At 46.1% G+C, this 22,270-nt stretch overlaps 1 protein-coding gene across 1 annotated transcript in view; it reads right to left on the bottom strand.

Annotated features, from left to right (window-relative positions):
- The window catches only part of GNAS (GNAS complex locus), a 161,433-nt gene extending 140,106 nt beyond the window's left edge, over window positions 1-21,327 (bottom strand). Inside the window, exon 1 of the mRNA XM_064465315.1 lies at window positions 20,950-21,327. Within this exon, the coding sequence (XP_064321385.1) occupies window positions 20,950-21,199 (250 nt within the window). The 5' untranslated portion in view covers window positions 21,200-21,327. The remainder of the gene's footprint in view (window positions 1-20,949) is intronic.
- Between the last annotated feature and the right edge of the window lie 943 nt (window positions 21,328-22,270).

Here is a 22,270-nt window from a genome sequence, read left to right as displayed (position 1 = left end):
GGAGCTGGGTCCTGCAGGATGCCCGTGTGCAGTCTGGGATGGTCAGTGCCAGATCCAAGATCCACCTGTATCAGCGATCGCTGCCTTCAGATTCTACCCCAAGCACACATCTGCCTCCAGTGTTGGGCTGTGGACACCTACATTCTCTGGGTTATGCTAATGTTGCAGTTTTTTCCTGAATTAATGTACCTAATCCCCAGGATTTTTTCTGCTCCAATGTGAAACAGGCTGAAATAATGAGGAAAAACCATCTTTTGACTGAAGTTACAGCTTGCCAGCCTGAGAAAACTCGCTGTTCAGAAGTTCTGCCAATGCAGTGTTTGCAATTGATAACATCATTTTTTTATCACAGGACTTCTGCATTTTGTTCTCTTTCTCAATTTTGAGCAATATGCTCGATATTTTTCATTGTAGTGGTTTATTAATTATGTGGTGGTCTCAAAAACAAATATATATATTGGGGGAGTAATTTTACATTTCAACTTCTGATTAATACTGACTGCTTAACAGAGAAAGAGTAGAGGGAAACTGTGAAGACTGAAGAGAGCTTTCACAAGTTTTTTTTTTTAATATATATTTCTGCAGCACTGCATTTCCCTATCATTTTATTCCACAGTTGTCCATGTCCTTAAGAATTTAATACTAAAAAAAATTCTTGTCACTGTTTCAGAAAATGCCTGACCTTAATTTTGAGAAAGCAGAAATATCCTAAAGCAGGTGTGCTTGACAACACATCCTAAAGCATACGGACTGTTTTGCTAAAGATTAGACACAACTACGCCATCAGTCCTATAAATATGCTTTAGTGTAAGGACTACTGCTCATATGTTACAAAATCAGCTGCAAGGGTAAAAAGGCAGGGACAAAGTTAAGAAATGAAAGAAATCAAAGAAGGATGCCCTAAAATCCACATTTGTCAAGAAAAGATAAGAAAACAAAGAATAGAGCACGAAGTAACTCAGTACTTCATCTGCAAATGAACGACTCCTTTCTTCTATAGTGTTCTGTGATTAGTTATGAGTTAAGCTTTAAAAAGTAATAACAAAGAGTGCACACCCAATTTTAACAGCTCTTCTAGTTGTGACATGATATGGATCTCCGTGGTTATAGCTGGAAACCAGAGGAGCACATTTCACCCTTGAGTTTTGGCTTGCTGAAGCCCTCAAGAAGGCTCAACGTGACTTGAGACAGCGGGAGACCGACAGCCGAGCTGCTCCCTGGGATCAGTTACCTACCAAGGGATCTCCATTTGGTGGGGGTGGAAATCTTTCAATCTTGTATCTTTTCCTGCCAAACCAGCATAGCTGGAATCTTCCGTTAACAGCCAGCATGGTAATTTGCTGAGCTTCAGACTTAGCATTTTACCAAGACATATGAAAACTTCATACATCTGCTAAGGTCAAACCTTCTAGGAACAATTCCAATAAGATGCTTCATGTTTCCTGCTCCATGCAAAAAAAAAAAAAAAAAAAAAAAAATCAATCTCATGTATAATTGACCTTGACAGATATTGAGAACATTTGGCACCTATTAAAACCCCTTTAAGACGAGACCCTCTAAGCTATAAAAAAAAAAATGTAAATGTGAACTTTATACCACACTTAGTTCACTGGAAACACCACCATGGTAGGTTCAGTCAGTTATTTTCCATTGAAAAGTTTCCTTAAAATATGTCCATAACTAACTTTTTTAATGTTTATTGAGCAAGTAAGAGCCTTCTGTTTCATCCTACACACCTGCTTTTTACAGACAAGCTATTAAAAGAAATACCTGACAAAGCAATCTGCATAGCATTGTCATTGTCCATCTGTCTGGTCCACAGATACGCACAGGGGACAGTTGGAGAAATAGAAATACAGACATCCACTTAATTAACTTTTGCACTGAGAATTATTCCTACTTATGACTTACAAGATCATTAGAAGCTCTACCAGCCCACATCTAGGAAGCAGAGACAAAGCCAGGAACTATTAACAGCGAGAAGCTGTCTTGGTTGACACAGGGGCTGCTGTCATTAGAGCCACAACCCACTGAAGTGTCAACAAACAAATCTTTAATCGAAGGACAGAAGAAGAAAATATATCAGAAGTTTTAGAGGTCCAAGAACACCACTCCCACTTGAGAAATCGAAAGGTCCAGCTTGGAAATAGGGCCAGCCAGCATTTGGCTCTCCTTTACTAATTGAAACCTAAGTGTTTAACTGTTACTTGAGTTAGCCCAAGGAAAAGCCCTCTTCCCCCAACACTGTCCTCACTGGCATGATCAGCTCCTGCGTGTGAGGGTCTCTCCCAGAACTCACTGTGCTGAGACACTTTGTTTTCCATAAGCATCTGGGTCAGATGTGACATAATCTCTCTCTGGAGGGAATTTTGGGAAGTGCTGGAAAACGGCTGCTTCCCAAGTGACAGAAGCAGAATTTTCTTCATGCGCAGTGGGATGCAGGTGGAGGGTAAAGCTAAAAAGTAAACAGAAATCTCATCTAGTAATGCAGCATGGACAAAATCCTAATGACCAAGACACGCACTCTTCTCGCAACATCTTCACAGGAGAACTCAGCTGAACCAAATCGCCCCCACAGACGTAAGACATTCATGCGCTCCCAGTTCTGTTCCCATGGGGAGCTGGCAGGGATCCCTCCCACCCCACAGGCACAGCTTTAGCACTTCAGCTACACAAAAATCCCACTTTCTGTCCTGAAACACAATAGCTCCAACAGCATCTCCCAGGCCTCCAGCGTGAAAGGATGAGCCATTTCTGTACTCCAACATAAAACGTGCTCGACTCTGAGTGCACAAACACAAAGAGCTATTCTTGCTCAGAATCAGGTCTTGCCCAGTGCCTTTTGCTGTCATCGCTCTCGCACTGGAGCACGCTACCCCGTCCCAGGCTATTCACCGAAACATAGCGTGTGAATCACGAACTGGGCGATAGATGCCCCCCCTCAAAAGGACAGACATTGCAATGCTGAGGGGCAAGGCTTGAGGTTGGTTCAGGGTCTTTCACTTGATGAAATTTAAAAAAATAATAAAATATGGAACAGTCCTTCTGGTTTTAGCATTAAAAAAATCCTGCCTAGCAGATGGACTGCCTGAGCGTACTGATGGCTCAGGACAGATGTGCCAGGATGGACACACAGCTATGAGAAAAATATTGGACTGAACTGCAAACTCTCCATCTCAAAAGCAGTAGACAGATCCTGCAATCTAAAAAGACTTAGAAATGGCACAGGCTTAAGCTTAATAGGTAGCTGTTGACCATGCCAATGATATTAGGTGAATAACTGTTCAAAAATCTTAGAATTTCTCTGGAATAAATTAAATCCAACTATTTAGAAACTGATATTCTGAAAACTAAGTAAGGGCTTTCTAGCAGTCAAAAAAGTTTCATCATCATGTGAATTGCCAAATACCAATTCAATATAACAAAAATCACTCGTTTGTACAAAATTCTTGTAAATAATAATGCTTATTTGTAATTATTAATAAAGATTATTTGAAGCCTGGGGATTAAATCAAAAAACAACCAAACAAGACAAACCACAACATAGCTGTTTCTAGGCATTGTACTGGCTACCAGTGGAACAAGACCAATTCTCACTTTTCTTGTGATCACCAACAGTCATGGTTTCTCAGTATTCCAGTCTGATACAATTATTCCTGCCACTCACTCGGCAAAACCATCTGTACTGAGAACTCTATCCTTACCCTGTGCGGGGGTCCCATACCCTCCAGGTTCTTCAACACCTGCTTTCCTTGGTGTTAAGCACGACAAAAAAAAAAAAAAAAACCCACACCAAAAACCACAGGCCATATGTCTGTCAGGTTACTGAGTGCTTTCTATTCTGAACAAACCTTGACAGGTGTCCTCCAACATTTTCCAGGGTCGCATGGATGAACATCTAATTCCCCAGTGAAAGGCAATTACCAAGACAGATCTGCTGCAACTGTTTAAACATTTAGGGTTTAGGATTATATGGAGCTATACAACTTGTCTTTGTCAAAGGTGTTTAGGTGTTGAGGTTTTTTGAAAACAAAACAAAACAAGAGTTTCTTGTTCTCAGCTTTTCCATTTGGCCTTGTCTCATATCTCGTCTACCAACCTCCCCGCTATTGCAGAGAGTCGAAGTCCAGTCCCTTGATCACTTCCCCAGCTGTTCTCAGAAACTCCGAGTTTTTGAGGCGTCTTGATTTATTTTTTTGTCCAGATGGCTTTAAATTTCTAAGAAGGTGCCTGTGATCCTAAGGCTTGCACTATATCCTGGTGGGCTTTTCATGGTTTACGTTTGTCTGTGACAGAGAACTCAACCAGATGCTCCTGAGAGTCTGCTCGCACCTTGCTAAAGCAGCCACCACAAAGGAGGTCGCTTGCTAGTCTGCAGCGTGGCTGGTTTGTATAAGAGAGTCCTCTTCGCCCCTCCAAGGAAGTTTCACATGAATAAATGACTCTGTTGGACTTGGAAGCAAGTTCTCCAAATTAAAACAGCATTCTCAGATTATTATTATTTTAGAATGACAGAAACTTTACCAGTCTGAGGCGAAGCCTTATGGGTGTAGTATCTCCAGAGGCAGAGAACTGGGATTTCTGCTCTTGACGCAAAGACATATTTCAGTTGTTTCAAGACACATTTGCCATAGTTTAACCCTTACCTTAATACATAAGCCTGCATGAAAATTCTGTTCTGTGAGCAAAATATACCAGAAAATATTCATATTTTGAATCTGATTCTAAAGATGCAACTCCAAAACGCAAACGCAGTACGCTAGGAAACTGTTTTGACTGTGCAAATAAATATTTAAAAAATAGTTTCTGGAAGCCTAGCAAAAGTTGGGCTTGAAATCTCTCAGTGGAATTACATTTTCGCTCAAGCACCACCACATAGTTTGGAAGCCACAGAAAATATCTATTAAGACTGTTGCTAATTTAGAGAAAAAAATGACCCCATCTGGAACAGCGTCTGCAGTGCTGTTCATTGCACAAGAAAAATATTATTGTACTGCAGCGTGTGAAGCTTTGTAACAAAGATGATGCAAGGTCAAAAGAATCTAACTTACAAAGAAAGGTTGAGGTTAAGGTCTTGCTTTTACTGTAAAAGATTAAGTCCAAAAGGAAGTTTAACATGAAGGAAGGAGTGGGAAAAGATGAATTGAACTGACAGCTAACAAACTTTTTTCCCCCTGTGAACAATAAAGGCTTCCAGCTCCAGGAGGATGTCTTCCAATAATGCAAATTGAGGTAAGTAAATTAAGAGACCTTAGGAAGCATTATTTTGAACATAAAGAAGTATAAGCATAGCGAGAGCAGCATCAGTGGAGATTGCTTAAGTAAGGCTTCAGTAAATACAGAGGCCCCAAAGAGAACCTAAGGGAAACTACATCCCAAGTTAGAAACTTCAGTGCCTTAAACAACAGAGAGGATGAGTCGGGTATTTATGAACAATAGCTCAAAGTCAGGGTGAGTAAGGGCATACCAAAACTACCTGATGGGAAGCATGTAACAAAGCGGTTTTTGCATTAGGCATTTGCCCGTGCAGCGGTGTCAGGTCTTGGGCAGCCCTTGGGCACGTGTGGTAGGAGACACAGTTACCAAGAAAACTTCACCAAAGCAGGAGAAGTGCCAATGAATTCAGCAGTCTCCATGATTAGGAAACAGCTGAGTGAAATGCAGAGGACCTGAAGCGCAGTTTAAGGCATCAGAAAGGGAATTAGGCACTTACCCCCTTTAGCTGAGTTAGTTCTGAGATAAGACGATGATAAAGGACAACAGAAAACCCAGCAGTGCCAAAAAGTTCACTGGGTGCCGGTTTCGTACTGAGGACAGCAGGAGGGAAGGGAGCAAGCTGAGAACTGAGAGTCCAGAGAGAAGCGGCTGTAGAAAAAGAGGTTCTGATAGGGCGTTTGTTAAAATAAAAATGAGATGAGTTTTTAGGAAGCAGCCTGTCAGTGATAAGGGTCCAGAAATGCCAACGTATTTTTCTGAAAGCAGATCTGATGTACTGCAGCTGTGGGAAGCATGCTAGGGAACGGAGCAGCGGGCAAACCAAGAGGGACAAGACAACAGAGAAGACAAGACAGAGACCAGCCAGTCACGGACAACACCCACTGAGATCAGCAGTGGTTCAGGCGAGATCACCCTTCTCATAGCACTACAAGCTGTAGACCACAGATAACTCAAGCCCCGTGTTTCTAATGGCACACGGCACACGCTGAGAAGCAGGCTGGTGACCACCCCAGCTAACAGCCCCAGGGGGGAGAACTGGGGGACGCCAGAAGCTGTCAGGGGTGGCAAGAGCAGACACAGCTTCCCCCCTCTCTTTTCTCCAGTGCAATACTCTGCTCACTTCATTCATCCAGCCTGTGACCTGTGAACGGGGACACGGAGTTCAGCATACGTGGCTTATGGGTCAGTGCTCAAGCTGACGATGCTTAAAGGTTTTAATAAGGACCAGCTGAAGAGCCTTTAAGAAAATCTTGGTAAAAACTGAGAGAAACTGTTCCTGGTGGGACAACATTGAATTTTCTAATGTTGCACACATAAAAATCTGAATTATAGTTTGGTATTAAAGTTGGCATAAGGATAAAGTCCTCCATTCACATATGGCTTGCTCATACCTCCATCATTCCTCCACAGCCAAAGCAACACGTCACAGTGCACTGTCACATATGCACGTGGATCAGCCAGGCATCAGCTAAGAAATAAACACACATCAGTAACGATACGCTGCACCTCCGCCTCCAAAAGCTGTGCCATTCACACCTAAACCCATGAGCAAATTTCTCCTCAACCGCACCATCGTTAGCCATAGGCATCTATCGATAAATCATCCTCTGAAGAAACTACAAATGAATACTGCCCATCCTCAAGCAATAGCAGCAGGGTAGTGCCATGGTGCAACAGAGATGTACTGGGTTGCCTGAAGAGACGACCGCAGCTCCCCGCGCCACCTCCCTGGCTCTTGGCTAACGCTGCCTGCTGTCACTGCATTGACTGCGATTTCCTGAATTCTCAATTTCAACTTCAGATGAAATTACTCCAGTGGTATTTCTAAGAAGGAGGTGGTCTGTACTGGGTGAGATCAGTGGGAAGCGAAGATCCTAAGCATTCGAGTACTACGCCGAGCCTGTTGTAGAGTAATCCAGATTTCAGCCAAATTAAATGACTCGCAGTTATACAGAACCACAAACATCTGTTTCTAAGAGGTGTCCAGATCATTGCAGCTAATTCTACATCTCTGTTACATTCCCTGCCATATGCTGGAGGATAATCTCGGCAACCAATAGGGATTTTCATCTCAAATCCTAACAAATCTGGTCTGCAAGGCTTCATGGTTTTTCTTATGTCACTTATTAGATAATACCTCTCAGCTGCTCCTCTCTGCTCTTTCCATGCCTTGAATCTATTCTTTCACAACACCCAAAGGCTCCTTCAACCTGCCTAGTAACAACTAACAATTTCTCCACACCATCCTAGAAAAAATGCCCTCCCTTGCCAAGGGTAAATGCAAAATTTATCTCCTGGATAAACTCACACTCGGGCTGGAGTGCATTCTGCAGCAAAGCAGGATTCTTGCCCCTTTGCCACAAGGCTGGGAATCCCAGCGGTACTGCCAGAGTCATAACAGTTAAAACAAAATGCTATGTCACCTTTTTTAAAAAAAACAGATGGCTCTCAGGCACGTAAGAAGCCACCTCCTGTCCCCTCCCCACCTAACGCTGCCACCTGCAAGAGGTCTAAGGCAGGACAGTCACACGCACTGGGCAGGGCTCTGAAAGTTGTCCATCACTGACGGGAGCAGCCTTCTGCCCTCATTCAAGCTCCTGGTTAGGGCTACGTGCCTGTGCATGTAGCAAACAGCACATAGAGAACAAAGGGAAAAGATCTGGTTTTATAAGCAACTTCATTAGCTGAAAATCAGGGATTTCTTTGCCACTTGGCAAAATCAAGGTGCCTACCTGAATGTGTGATGGCACTTCTGTGGCCGTAACAAACGTGTAGATACACAAACAGAATTTGATCTTTGGTGTTAAGCAACAATAACAACAAAACTGGAGGTGACTGCAGTACCGACAAAAGGCAAGAGACAGACTGCTCGGGGCCTGAACTGACTCCCTTCTCCAAGACATATGCAGAGGCATCATGAATCTGCCGCATTGCCTCAACCTGGTGGCATCCCTTCTCTGCACACGGCGACACAGAATCTCACTCAAGCTTCGGCCTCTTTGTTCCCTAGCAAGGCCTTATCTGTGCTGGGCTTTCTGACAGACCTACCAGTTGCTTCAGCCCCAGGGGCATCTCCTGATGCCAGCTGGGAAGAGGAGCAGCTGTCAGCAAGAGCTGCTGGTGTTTCCACCCCACACGTCCCCTCCTCCAGATCAACAACAGCAGTGGACTTGGAACGCTCTTGAACGAACCGTGGCAGGCCAACCTCAGGGTGGGGAGAGCAGTGAGGATTTAGCAGTCCTGTCTCCTGCCAGCCCTCAAGGAAGCGAGCGGTGCGATGAGAAGTTCCTGCAACCCTATGGCTTCCACCGAAGCCATGAGTGGTGCTGCTGCTGGTGAGGAGGGACGTGCGGGTGGGATATTTTTATCTCCTCTTCATTCCCATCCCTGTCAATCCAAAACAAACTTCAACTAGTTAGAAGTGGGAAAGATGGTTCACCATGAGAAAAGGATTCCCTGGCTCGATTTGTGTGTCACCGCTGGATGTGTGGATACGTGCCACTGTGGTGGCACAGCTGCATCAGTCCTGTTTCCCAGCCTTCAGTAACCTTTCCAGACTAAAATAGCAGACATACTGCTTGATTTTTAGCAGCTGAAGAGCAGCAGTAAACCACATAAGTATTATGTAAAATGATCTTTTTCTAAGTATATGTTTATTGTGCACAGAAGAAGTGGATTTAATTACAAACAACTGGAAGTTTTTAACAGTCTGGATTGCCCCCTACTCCCTTTCTAAAAACTAAGGTTTGGCAGCAGCTGCTGGGTTTCATTGCAAGTCTTCTAAGTATTTCCTTGGAAAGACTTTACACTTGGTCCCAGGCAAGAAGTCAAAATCAACATTTAAAAAGCATGCCCTGCATAATTTCCAGGATTCAGCAGCATTAAGGTATACTTATAGAGGCCAGGAGGAGAACTGCTTTTTGTGCTTTTTGACTTCATGCATAAAGCTGGTCTTCAGACAAGGAAGTTTATATTCCAAATAATATTTTTAACTACATGCGGTCAAGTACATAACTTATCAGGCCTTTCCTCATCCCCCTCCCAAAATAAGCCTGAATGGTCAATATCTTTGCAGTATTTAGTTTTTGCTTAGACCTCTACTAGAGCAACAGAGTCTCAAACCTCATACAGAATTACTCGATGGCAGAAAAAGTTTCAAATAACATTTTCTCCTTTATACAGTAAAACTACAATTTGGGCCTGATAGCGATATTTAGGCTAAACTGGCTGGTTCCGCACTGAAGTGAATTAAGCCCGATTTCACGGTGTGTCACCGTGCCTTGCCCAGGGGACGGCAGCACACAGGTGACTCACTGTTCCCGCGGGCTCCAAGAGGGGACGGCTGACACTGCCCTCGCTCGTGTGAATAATCCCATTGAAACCACCGGCACTGCGATGGAGTCTGCGGGACTGAAACTCCTGGTTTGATCCAAAGGCCAAGAATGAAATTTCACCCATTTCATCTATTTGCTAATCAAACAGGCCTGTGCAAATTGCTTCTGCCTTCCCAAAAGCACTGCACATGGCGCTTCTGGATATGCATGTTTAAGGACTATCCACTAAAATTTTATCTCAATTTTTGTTTTGGGGAAAAACAGACAAGAAGGAGCGTTTTACTTGTGGATATTAAAGTGTTTTTAAAAACAAATACTTACTCTTCTGCACTATCTGCAAATGGAGTCCTATATCACTCACCACCTAAAACCACGAACCACTACCGACAAGAGATTAGACTTCACAGAAGCTGAGAGAAATGAGAGCACAGGTAGTGTTAAGGAATCAGGCTTAGTCTTTCAGCTTTTACAGCCTAAAAGGTATTTGTTATATGTTTTTAATCACCAGAGAAAAATCAGGTCTATCAAATTGTGAATTTCCTGTGTGGAGATAAGGTGGGGAAAGCATCAAGAGAGTATTTTATGCAGTATTTTTCTTCCATGTAGGCAATTTTAAACTGGTATTTATGAAAAACAAAATCTGAATGCAGATTTTTAGCTCACAATAACATGCCCTTTTCCTCAGTGTCTCCATTTCCTCCCCTTGTAAAGTCCCAGTCCCACAAATCCCCCAGCGCTCTAGAAAACCTCCCGGCTAACCAGCAATCCTGAGATTTTTGCATAGAAAACAACCAGGAAAAAATGCAAAACCCAACAAAATTACTTGTTGAAAAGTTTTCTTTGGTAGGGGGTGGGGAGAGGAAGAGGAAGAAGTTGTGGTGTAACGCGTGATGAGGGTGTCACTGAGAAAGAGAAGGACAAGCCCTATAAAGTGCCTTCCCCCCCCCCATTTCCGCAGCAGCATCTCCCCGTTGGAGCTGCTGATCAGGCACAGTCCGAGCTCAGCGCCCTGACACCCCAGGGGAACCAGGGCTGCTCTCCAGGCACTGCCACGGGGCGGTCACGCTCTTGTAACAGCTTGGGGATAGACAAGCAAGACAGCTGCTGGTTTCCACTACAGCCCTCTGTGCTCCAGGCTACATGGACTCAAACCTGTTCGTTATCTCCAAGAAGCCAGCAGAGCTCATAAACTCTGAGAAAGTAAGCGATGGGACTGCACAGCTGTCGGTGTCCCAGTTAAACTGCCATAAGCAAAATTAGAGAGTCGGAAATGACTAAGATAAAGCAGCCACCTTGCTTCGATGCCTGAAACTTGTCTCCTACAGCACAAGGCAATATTAGAGGCTCAAAGTAACACTAAGCATATCTTCCTTGGAGATGGCAACCGTGCTCTCTGAATGGTTCCCAAGCGAGCATGTACCACAGGCATCAGTTAGGGCACCCACCCATATACTGAAATCAAACCTAGAGCTACTCCTCACTTGCTCAATGGACAGCTGTGAGCCTAGTTGCTGCACTTCCTCATGGCTCCTTTCATCATGCAAAGGAAGATGGAGGTGAAGATGGAGCCCCTTCAGTCTCAACAGGGATGAAGAACACAGCCTGATCCCTGGGGTACCCCGCTATTTTTACCTTGACAAAGAGAGAAAGAAAACTTAGAGTAACAGTGAAAACATATTTCTTTTGATTTGAAATGATGAGAAAACAGAGCTGGGCTCTCCACAAACAAGTGACAACTAGTCCACGATGAAAAGCTTTGAAACTTCTTATAAACAGTACAGATGGAGGCTGGAGAATCCCTTCCACCAGCCTTTGGTTCCTGCACATGCTGGCATACAACACACATTCATCAGCAGCAAGACCACAATCAGAATTGTTTCAGTATATGAGGGAAATCTAAAATCTCTGCAAAACGGCAGGAACAATTTATAGTTCAGGCTCGCGTTTCTGGCTGCCTCGACTACCCCATAACCTGCACCAAACAGCCTAAGGGAGCAGCACTCGGGCACCGCACCTTACAAGTTCCTCTGCAACACAACCTGCTCTTCAGCGGTCCATAACAGCACTTGGTTGAGATACCACTGAATTTCAAAATCCAAAGAATGTTCCCAAAATGCAAGCCTTAGATTTTTAAAGGCAATTTATTTGGGGTTAGTGTTTCTGTAATTTAATGCGGAGGAAGCCTGAGGTAGGCACAGATGTGAGAACTGCTAGGGACGCAGGGGTGGGATCGCAGCACAGGACAGCCCAGGGCAGAAGGATCCAGTGACAGCTCAGAAAGCTCTCCGGTCACGTCTGAAATAGTGCTTTAAAACAAAACCCTCTTCCATGAAGACCCATAGAAAACCACTTTTCCAGTCACACTGCCAGAATTCCACCTTACACACCTTCAGCTGATGGGGGAAGGTGCAGGGGACGGTTCCACGAGCAGCTCCCACAGCTCTTTCTCGCGGGCGCTGCCCTAAATGCCATCCCCACGCAGGGCACGCACACAGGATGGGTGAGGGGTTGGGCCCTCCGTTCATTTGTTTTTCCACTGAGCCCGATATACTTCCTTGAGGTCAAAGTCATGAAGTCGCGGCAGCACTGCTATGCGCAAACAAACCTGTGTGAAGCTGTGCTGGGGTAGAAGCGTGCGGATTTGGTTGCTGAAAATAGTGCTGAATACACTGGCAGCCTAGTGGCGAGCTCAGCCTTCTGGGAGGGAGACATACCAGGGGATGGGAGGCACCCGGTTGGTTTGGTTGGTGTGTTGTCTATGATTTTAATATGCAAATCCCCCCTTGCAAGAAGATTTAATTGGGCTTAGGATGGGAAAAAGGCAAAGGAATAGTCCTTCAAGTTGGAGGACTCGCCCCTCCCCCCCTTCTTCCAATTTGAATCAGAATTTAGCTGCATTTTCCCAGGAATTTCAGGACTCCCTCCCTCTTCCAACATGCTGCAGTGGAGACTAAAGCGGCTAAACAGAGCAAGACTGTAGATTGTAAAAGTGCATGTTATTTCTTATTAGGAACCGGCCCATCCTCCTCAGCATCCACTTCTTTCGGTGGGCAAAATAAACAGGAGCCACTTTCTCACATCTGTTTAACACCCTCTGCCTCCCCACCACTCCTTGTTCCTCAATACAGAGAATATTAATCTTTATTTTTTTCCCCCCTTTAGTGACATGTGAATCTTATAGAACACTGCTCAGAGACAGATACTGTGGATTTTCTTTGCAGAGGGAACATGTTAGAGGAAGTAAAGAAAACTTCAGCTGAGCTATTTATAAAGCATATGGTGGCTTGTTCCTCAAATGCTTCATTGACCAGGAGAACAATAAGAATAAGTCATGGAGCTCAAATTCCCGTCTTGAGACACAGCCTTCAGGTCCGAATATCTGAAGTGTTATGGATTTATATGCCTGGTAACCGGCCTTTCTTATGGCAGGTCTCCGAGTTGCCCTCACTCTGTGAAACTGCCAAGCTTCTTTTTTCTTGCCTTTTCTAAGTTATAGCAATTAGAAGGAAATTCAATGAAATCATGCATATTTGTGAACAAGTACGCTCCCAAATTTAAGCGAGCCTGGGAAGAACTGCATGCAATTAGAACTGACTACGCTCTTCAAGGTTTTTCCTCAATGAATGTGAACACACCTTATGAAGATGGGTGGGTATCCATAGCACATAAAATGGTCATAAAGAAACTATTCACATTTCTTTTGGGGTGACTGTTAATCCTTTTTTTCTGATGCTACAGGTTTGATCAAGCTAGGATTGCTGGCTAACATACTTTTCAGCATCTTGCTAGACTCCCGTGCACAAGTGGAGCTCCAGAAGCCAACGTATTGTCTCTATGAGGCTGCTCAAGGACAGACAGCACTGGAAAAGCACAAAATTTGGTGCAGAGGTGGCCCACATTTGCATGTAAGCTCACCTCGGCATAGAGCAACAGGGATTAGCTCATGGAAATACCATGAAGCCCACCCTTTAGATTGAAATGCTATAGCCAGGATGGATACGCCAGTATCTCTCTCTCTTCTACTATAAAGTCCAACCCTGCTGAACAGTGTTTTGAAGTGATTAGTTATTTATGAGGAACACTCAAAAGGCCTAAGCCCTTCCCCTGCAAAGGGCAAAAATATTCAGTGATTTCTGGAAAAGTATCTTAGGGTTACAGGAGATGCCAAAAGAGAACATGAACAAATCACCAGACAGTACAAATTCTTTTAGCAATAAAACTTGAAAGTGTTAAAAATTAAAATATCAGCCACGTAGTTTCAGCAGAGTTACTGGCAGACTAACAGGCTAACACACACACGTGCCCTTCTAGTTTTGCACGGCAATTTTTGCAGGAATAATGACAAGGATGACCATGAGGGTGTAGTGTATATTTGGAGTCAAGGTGGGATAGCATTCTACACGTCTCTTTTGAGTGCCTCTCATCCCTCCTTCCCAAAGAAGCTATATGAAGAATGAGGGTTAATAGGGTATTATTAGATTCTTCTAATAGAAAAAAAAAATTGGTAAACATCAGGTGTGAAAACCAGAGTGGTCATAGCTGGAGGCTACTTCCCTAACCCTGGTTGCAGGGTTTTCACCCAACCCAAGGAAGAAAAACAAAGTGTCTCTGAGAAACCCTTGCACAAGAGACAGTTCAATTTAAGACGTTCCAGTGCAAAAAGGAGCCGACAGTTGCACAGAAGCAATCAAGACATTTTGTCTGCTCTGGAGAGAGATGATGCTGGCTGAGCAACAGGATGACAAGCTTCTGCCAGCCCTGTTGCACCTAAACCAGCAGCAGTTTGAGCCTACCACGCCAGCCACTAGTTAAAAACATACCAGCACAAGCGAGACCTTAGTGTCACCATTTAATAATTGATACTGTGCTCAGCAGGTAACCTCTCTGTGACTATGAATAGAGGCTATACATAGATATTTCCACAAGTTTGCATTTCCCTTTCAAGTCAGGCCATGCACTCACCCCTGAAAACCCTTTTCCCCAACCTCTTCCCAGTTCCAAATAAAAACTTCCTAGGCCTCAGCTGCTCTAATAACAAACCTCTGACTCCAGCCAACCTGTGTGCCAGGTGAGTCTTAACTTCTTTCAGGCAAGAAATGTGGTGATTTCGCTCGCAACTTGTGATGCCAGTAGGTGCAACAGCCATCCTTTCTACAGGTGGAAAGGAAAAGCTGCTACCTTCCTTCAGAATAACAGAGATGGAACAAACAGCTAAAATGCAACAGCCAAAAAGAGAACACCACTGGGGTGGATATTTAGCTTAAAAAAAATAAAAAGTCTCTGATAACTCTGAAATTAGGTCCATGGCTACACATGAATGCAGCCTCTCTAGAGTGATGGATGATGATCTTTATCCCATCAGGCATTTAATGAGAAAAAATACAGGTTACCACTAACACAGAGATTGCCTGCATGCTGGGGAAGGGGAGAGATGACGTACATTTATGCTGCCGTACGGCTGCACAGCTGTGGTTGGTCCTAGGGATCAGGGGATCCCCCAGATTTCTCACCCACTTCCCACAAAAAAAGGCATGCTTATACATGCACAGAGCACCCCGTCAGCAGTAGCTGTAACTGTGAAAGTAATTATTTTGCAGTTTAGATCAGCCACCCATTAGCAGCCCTTCATCGTAACACTTTTACAGCAATGCTGCTGTAGGTTTCCTGACACCTTCCATTGCCAGGCCCTGTCTGAAGCAGCTCAAACTTTGCCAAACTTCAAATATGCTGGCTGAAGCTCTCCATGCCATGGGTCTGCCTGAGGCTAATGGTTATTTTGTTTATGTGTAGGTGGTACAAGGAAAAAGTCAAGCTCAGGAGCCCTCAAGGGAAAAAACAAACCCCAAACAAACAAAAAAAAACCCAACAACCCCCTCCCAAAACAAAACAAAGACAAAAAGCAGGGAATGATGACTAGCTTGCCAGTCTCCTTTCTATGGAATTTTAAAATGAGAGCAGGAGAGAAACCACTTTAGTAAGTGATCTAAAGCATAGAGGTGCCAGTGCTGGAGACACTGCATTGCTCTGAGGATCAGCAAATGTTTACCAAATCCTGGAGCCAGCGATGCTTGCATACTGGACAAAACCTTGTTAAAGACTGCAAAGCTTTCCAGGTATTTTTGTTCAGGGTGAACATGCTCCAGACCCAGATCTCTGTTTACCAACTGAACAGGCAGCACTCTATGCCATAGAGCTCATTTTGTATCCAGCCGTGGGAACCAAGCAGAACTCATCTTGCAGAGGCTCTTTGTCATAAAGGAAGACCCATAATTAGCATACCACCTCCTGATGTCCACAGCAGGATCGTCATGATTGCACTGGGAAGTCCTGGGCACATGGAAACCACAGAGATTCCCATGTCCAAGTGTTCTTGTAGTATTTGGTAATTACTGGGAAGCCTATTGGAAAATATCATAATTCCTTCACCACTAATGACAGTCCATCTGGAGCACAACCACGTACTGCTGCCCTGAGAGCTGCTATCGCAGGGCACAGGGGGCACGTTGTTCGGCAGAGGAGCCCAGTTACAGGAGACCCACATCACCAGCATCCCCTAGGACCGAACCCACGATTTTTTTGGTGTTCCTATTCCTGCTTTTCTTAAAGGGGAAATTAAATACCAACTTGGTTGGTCCTGTTCTCAAGAATTAGGAATTGCCAGAATAAAGGCTCCCTCTACGTTTTTAGTCTATTCTGTTCTGTACATCTTTTACGCAATCCTTCTAAGGCAGCTCATATGCTTTTTTGCGGGGCTTATGCCCCCTCTCGCTCACAATAGATGGGGCACAAGAAACAAATCAGTTGTAAGTGAATGAAACTATTGTCGACAAGGACAAGTGCCTATGACATGGAATTTAGGCACATGTTCAAGCTCTTGACCATCTTTATAACTGGGTGTCTTCTGCTCCCCACCCACGTGATCCTTGAGAGAAGCAGCATCAGGATAGCCACCTTGCTGTAAGCGAGCAATACAGGGGATGGCACCAAGAGAAAGGTTATCTTGTGGGATTAAATGCTGCCCTGGAGAACCAGGACAGCTTCATTCTGTTGCAGAGCTACCACGGCCAACCGAGCAGCACGCAGCTTCCACAGCAGGCGCCCATCTGTGCTTCTCGCTCCCTGGATTGCGCTTAAGAGCATCTAAAGCTCACCTTGCAAAAGTGCTAACTGTTCACAGCCATAAGGCCCATGCTCTGAACATATGAGTTGTTTTTAAAAAAAGCTGAATACTGTGGAGAAATAGGCAAAGACTGAGCATTTAAAATCGGTGGTAGCTTCGGACAATTTTAGCTTTAGTCTTTCGCAGCATTTCCCTCTCCAGCATCCACGAAAGAACGATACCACCTCATTTCACAGCAGTGCCGTGCACTGGCATTTATGAAGCATTCAGTCCCTGCAGTGATCAGTACTACAGAAAAGCCCATGCGGAGTTCAACAGTTCTTTATTCAGTACAGGGTACGGCTGCTGTGTCGTAAATAGGGCACAGGGTGACACATTGTATGAGGAGGATAAGAATATTGAATAGCTGCTCATTCACTGCACAACATCCATCTTGTGCCCTGAATGAAGTACAAGCCCTGTGGAAAAAAAATACAATGTAAACCATACAAGACAGTCTTTAATTATATGGTCTGGAGGGGCTTACCATGCAGCATACACACAGAGAGGGTGACTGTGGTCAGTCTTCACGCTGATATTTCCTAGCTTTTTAAAGTATGTTTTTCTTCCTGTATAATATATTCCCCCTATAAAAACTTCAAATTTGCATGCCCTATATTCATATTTGTACCAATATAAATATTTCTGTTAGAAGCACTTTTACTTAAGCACTGATGTAGGTAAGGTTCAGAATGGCCATTATTTAACATATTGTAGTTTACTATGAACAGCTAAGACGACAATTGCATATATCTACACTGGTGTATTGACATCCACATTTCCTTTTCAATATGGGAATAAGCTACACATACTTTTTACATGGGTAAGAGTTCAGCCTGAGAGAGTGAGAAAACTAAGTACACAAAGATTGGTAAAGCACCGAGAGGAGACCAGCCCAACACATACACCGGGAGAGCTGAGCAACAGTTTCAGAGTAGGTTCTTGTAGGAAAATACTAACTGATCAAAAGCATTAAAACTCCTCAGACAGGGCTACAATTCTTTGTTTGCATATAATATTTGTTGTAAGATTAAAAAAAAAAACACAAAACATAATTTAAGTTGAAATATACTTTAAAGTCTTAAAGTGATAGAGGAGGACACACATTATTGTCACAAACGAGAAAGCACATACAGAATGGAATTTTTTTATGGCAAAGTTTAAAATCTTTCCCCCCACAAGCACACACTTTCAGTTTTAGAGCCAGGGTTGTTCTCAAACAAAAAACAACCCCACACACACTGAAAATCAACCTCCAATACCCAGTAGTAACCCTGAACTCACACTATGTTGCCAACACAACGTTGATTGTAATCTTGAAGTTGTGACTTGTACAGTACACTAAACAAAATACAATGAGATTACACCTGATTGTGCATTTTCCTTTCACAAAAACAGAGCAAAAAACCTGCTCTCCTGCAAGTACGAGGTCAGATGATTGCTTCAAAAATAGAGCAGGTGTAAGAACTTTGCTCTACTGAAATTAAGAGAGGTTTCAGGGATCAGAAATTTACCTTATACATTTGTGGAATGAAAAAGGACTGAAAAAATATTGAGGCGACCTAAAATCAAGTAACAGGACAAACAGATATCCACTGAGTAACTACACCCGTGCACTGCACAGCCTTGAGCACTCTGATAAAGGAGGAACTTGTCCTTCCAAAAGAGGAACTGCAACATGGGAGCATCAAGCACCAGTCGTGCTTAAGAGCACTAATCTAACACTCTGTGTTAACAGACTAGAGCTTACCGCTGTAAGGGATGTTGTATACACAACAGGATCGAAACACACGCAGGCACAGACACCTGTGACTGTGTGTGCTCCTGTATTCGGTATGAATGCGATATGAGGAAACACTCCAGATTTGCAGCGCAGCTTTTCAGCCTTACGTCATATGTCAAAAATAGTTTAGTCTTGGGGATGGAGCAGACCTGAAGCTTCAGTGCAGGCTTCATTTAAATTCTGTTACCCTCAAAGTAAGAGCAGCCACCTGTGTCCCCTTTGCTCTCTGTGCCAGCAATACGCTCCTGCAGGAGCGCATCAGCCTAAAAGGTTGGGAGCACAAGTAAGAAACCATGAGCACCTGGTGCAGCTTTTGCCATCGAGCCTTCAACCCCAAGCAAGGAGACACCCCTGGCTCTGTGCTTCTTCAGCCTTTTCTTTCCCCACCCTAAATCCATTCTTTGGAAAGAGACTCAGTTGCAGCTTTAAATCCCAGCTAGATGCTCCTCTCCCGCTCATTCAATTTTACTGTCCTGCACTATTTGCATGCGCAATCCATAAGCATCTAGGTGAAGTTTCAGCAGAGACACATGCAGCTGTGGCAGTAATACCTGCAGATGTACATAAAGTACAACCAAATATACCCCTAAACCTCTTATTCCAGTTTAGAAATAGAAAATTCACAAAGTAACAGTGAGAGCGGGATGCAGGGGAGAAGCAGCAAGGGAAGGAAGCTAACTGGAAGACTGACAGTCCCTGCGCAAGGAGCAGGGAAATGGGTCTCTTAGGCATCCCAAGATTTACAAGAGGGCCAAGAAGTGACTTCCTGCTATTCAAGTCCAGGCTGAAATATAATAAACCACTGCCAGCATAACACTGACTCACATCCATCAGATTTATAAATCAGTACTTCGACAAAGAATGCTCTCTCTACAGTTGGCTTCACCACAGATAATTATAAACGGCTAAGATATGTTGTTTAACCCACTCAATGTTTAATGCTGTTTCTGCAAAAACCGCTTCTGTGGCACAACATGTTAGAAGCAATATTAAAAAGCAGGCACCTGAAATATTGCCTACTGCAAATACAGAAGCCTATCAGATAACCTTTACGACTTAAAGGCTTGCAGATGAATACCAACATTAGCCTTACTGTTTTCTTTCCCCTAATTATTGAGTCTACAAAGAAAAAGCAATTCTCAGAGCTCCTTCTGCAAGCACTTGTTCACTACAGAACAAACTCAAAATATGTTAAAATAAAAACACCAAACAAACTGTAAAATACCTACAGCATAGCCTGTGCTTGAAAGGAAAGCCACAGTGGTTAGACTTGTGATTTCTTACCAATACAGTCACAGCGCAAAAGCTTTAGTCTTTACATATGTGTTGCTCACCCCCCTTCCCATAAGAAGCAAGCACACCTTTATGAACACACATCGGTATAGCTACAACCACATCAAAAGCGGCTGCACTTCTAGAATAAAAACTTTCACCACTAAGACTCAGAAAATTATGTCCAATATTGCTTTCTAAAGCTCCTCAAAAGTCAGCTCCTCTATTACAGGTTACAAACACACGCCGAAAAAATCAGGGCCAAATCTTGCCATTTATCCCGTGTGGTACCACACACGCCTCAGGGTGTAGGATGCTCTTAAGTTATTCATTTAAAAATACTCTCCATTATTCCAAGATGTTCAGAGTTTAGCAACGCACTTGTGCAGGACAATCCGCGCTCCACCTGCAGCCTGCTGGGGGAAGGGGGAGTAGAAGCATTTCCGAACCCCCTTGACTTACCTGGAGGCCGATACGTGACTTCCTGCAGCCGCGGGCGTTGGGGTCACGTAACGGACAAGCTCAGACACCACGCGAGCAGGTAAAGAGAAGGTGTCTTTCCACAGGGAGGGAGCCGGGTGCCGGAGCTGTCCCCACGCCGCAGCACCCCCCGCACAGCCCGGGGAGCTGCCGCGCAGCGAGCAGGTGCCGGTGCGGGGAGCGCAACCCTCAGCCTCACAGCCCGCAACTTCCCGCGCGTGCACTTCGAGAGGCGGCAGCAAATTAACGCACGTATAAAAACTCAGGCTTTCGGTGTACAGAAGAGTCGCACCAGCTTAAAGACCTCTCCTTCTGGGCTCCCAGTAACGGGCTTCATGTCAATAACTGGTCGGGGCGGGGGGGTGTGAGGCGGACACACCACCTTCGCGGGGACGAAGGAGGATGAGGAGGGGTGCCGTCTCCCCCCGGTTGGCTACGAGTCCCCAGCACAGGGCCAGCCGCCCTCCCGGCCGGGCACGGCACCCCCGAGAGCCCCCCCACACACGCACACGGGGGCGCGGCGACCCCACCCCACCCCCGCCCGTGGGCGGCGGGGCTGGAGGCGCCGGGGCGCGGCCGCCCCCCCGAGCCCGGCCCGGCCCACCCGCGGCCGCCGTGCCCCGGCGCTGCCAGCGGCTTCCGGGCGGCCCCGCACCTGCCGGGCCGTGCGGGGCCGCTCCCGCCCCGCTCCCGCCTCTGCTCACCGAGCAGCAGCAGCCGGTGCGTCTGCTTGTACTCCCGCTTCTCCGCCTTCAGCGTCTTGTCGATGCTTTTGCTCCTCTTCTTGTCCGCCCGCTCCTTGGCCATCAGGTCCTGCCGCAGCCGGTGCCGCACCTGCGGGTCTCCGTGCTCCCCCGCCGCCGCGGCGGGGGGGGGGATGTCCGCCTGGCCGCCGTAGGGCGCGGAGGGGTGCGCGGCGGCCAGGCGGGAGCGCAGGCTGTAGCAGAGCCCCATGGTGCCGGAGCTGCCCGCCCTACCGCGCCGCGGGCATGCTCTCCGCCGGGCCGGGCAGGGCGAGGCGGCGGCGCCCGGCGGCCTCTTAAAGCGTGGCGGCTGCGGAGCGGCGTCCGTCCCGTCCCGAGCCGAGCCGAGCCGTCCCGTCCCGCCCGCCCCTCCGTCCCTCCCTCCGCCGGTCCCCGCGCCGCGGCCGGCGGGCGGCCACACGTGATGCGGACATGTTTACCGTATTCTCTGGAAAGCGGCCCCCGCCGCAGCCTCCCGGCGGTGGCGGGGTGGGGTGGGGTAGGGGGACACCCCCCACACACACACACACCTGGGGCTCTCCTCCGGCCCCCCCGCGGGGTGAAGGTAGCGCCGTCCCGCCGTGCCCGGGGTCGGCTGGGGCTCTGCGGGCTCCCTTCCCCGAGGGGAGCCACCGGCCGGCGCATCCCTGCGGACACGGCACGGGATGGGGCAGCCGGGAGAGCCGTCGGGTCAGTTCTTCCCATCTCCGGCACCCCAAACCACCGTGGCTAGCGCCGGCTTGATATTTCACCCTGAGGGCCTCGGTGAGGCTCTCACCCCAGCATGGGATCCAGGTCGGGAGTCGGGGCGACATCCCAGCAGCCAGGATGTGGTGGGGATGCTGCGGCAGGTGGGAAGAGCCCAGGTCCGCGGGAGAGCTCACATCCAGTCTGGACACTGCGGCTGAGCTCCTCCACCACATCTCAGCCCGCTGGAAATAAGGACGTGACACTGAGACGTGCGCCATTTCGTGCCCCAGGTTTTTTTTTGCTTCCTGCCACACACACTCGTATTTGTCAGTGGCTTCTCGTTACTTTCTACCAACACCATCATCCTGTGGAGAAGTTAACGACGGTGCTTGCTCTCTCACTCTCCCCCTCTCTTCTGGAGGCACCACATCTGCTTCCTCGCAACAAACTTCAAATTCACCTCCTCAGTTGCTGTCAGCTTACCTGGCTTGGGGTGATGATGCTGGTTGTGGTAACATCCCCCCCTCTGGCAGCACGCTCCATGCATGGTACTGCCAACTTTGTCATACTGTATTTTATACTCATCTCCAGC

The sequence above is a fragment of the Phalacrocorax carbo genome, chromosome 14, assembly GCF_963921805.1.
Source record: "Phalacrocorax carbo chromosome 14, bPhaCar2.1, whole genome shotgun sequence".
Taxonomy (NCBI): domain Eukaryota; kingdom Metazoa; phylum Chordata; class Aves; order Suliformes; family Phalacrocoracidae; genus Phalacrocorax; species Phalacrocorax carbo.
This window is presented reverse-complemented; position numbering and strand designations above follow the sequence as displayed.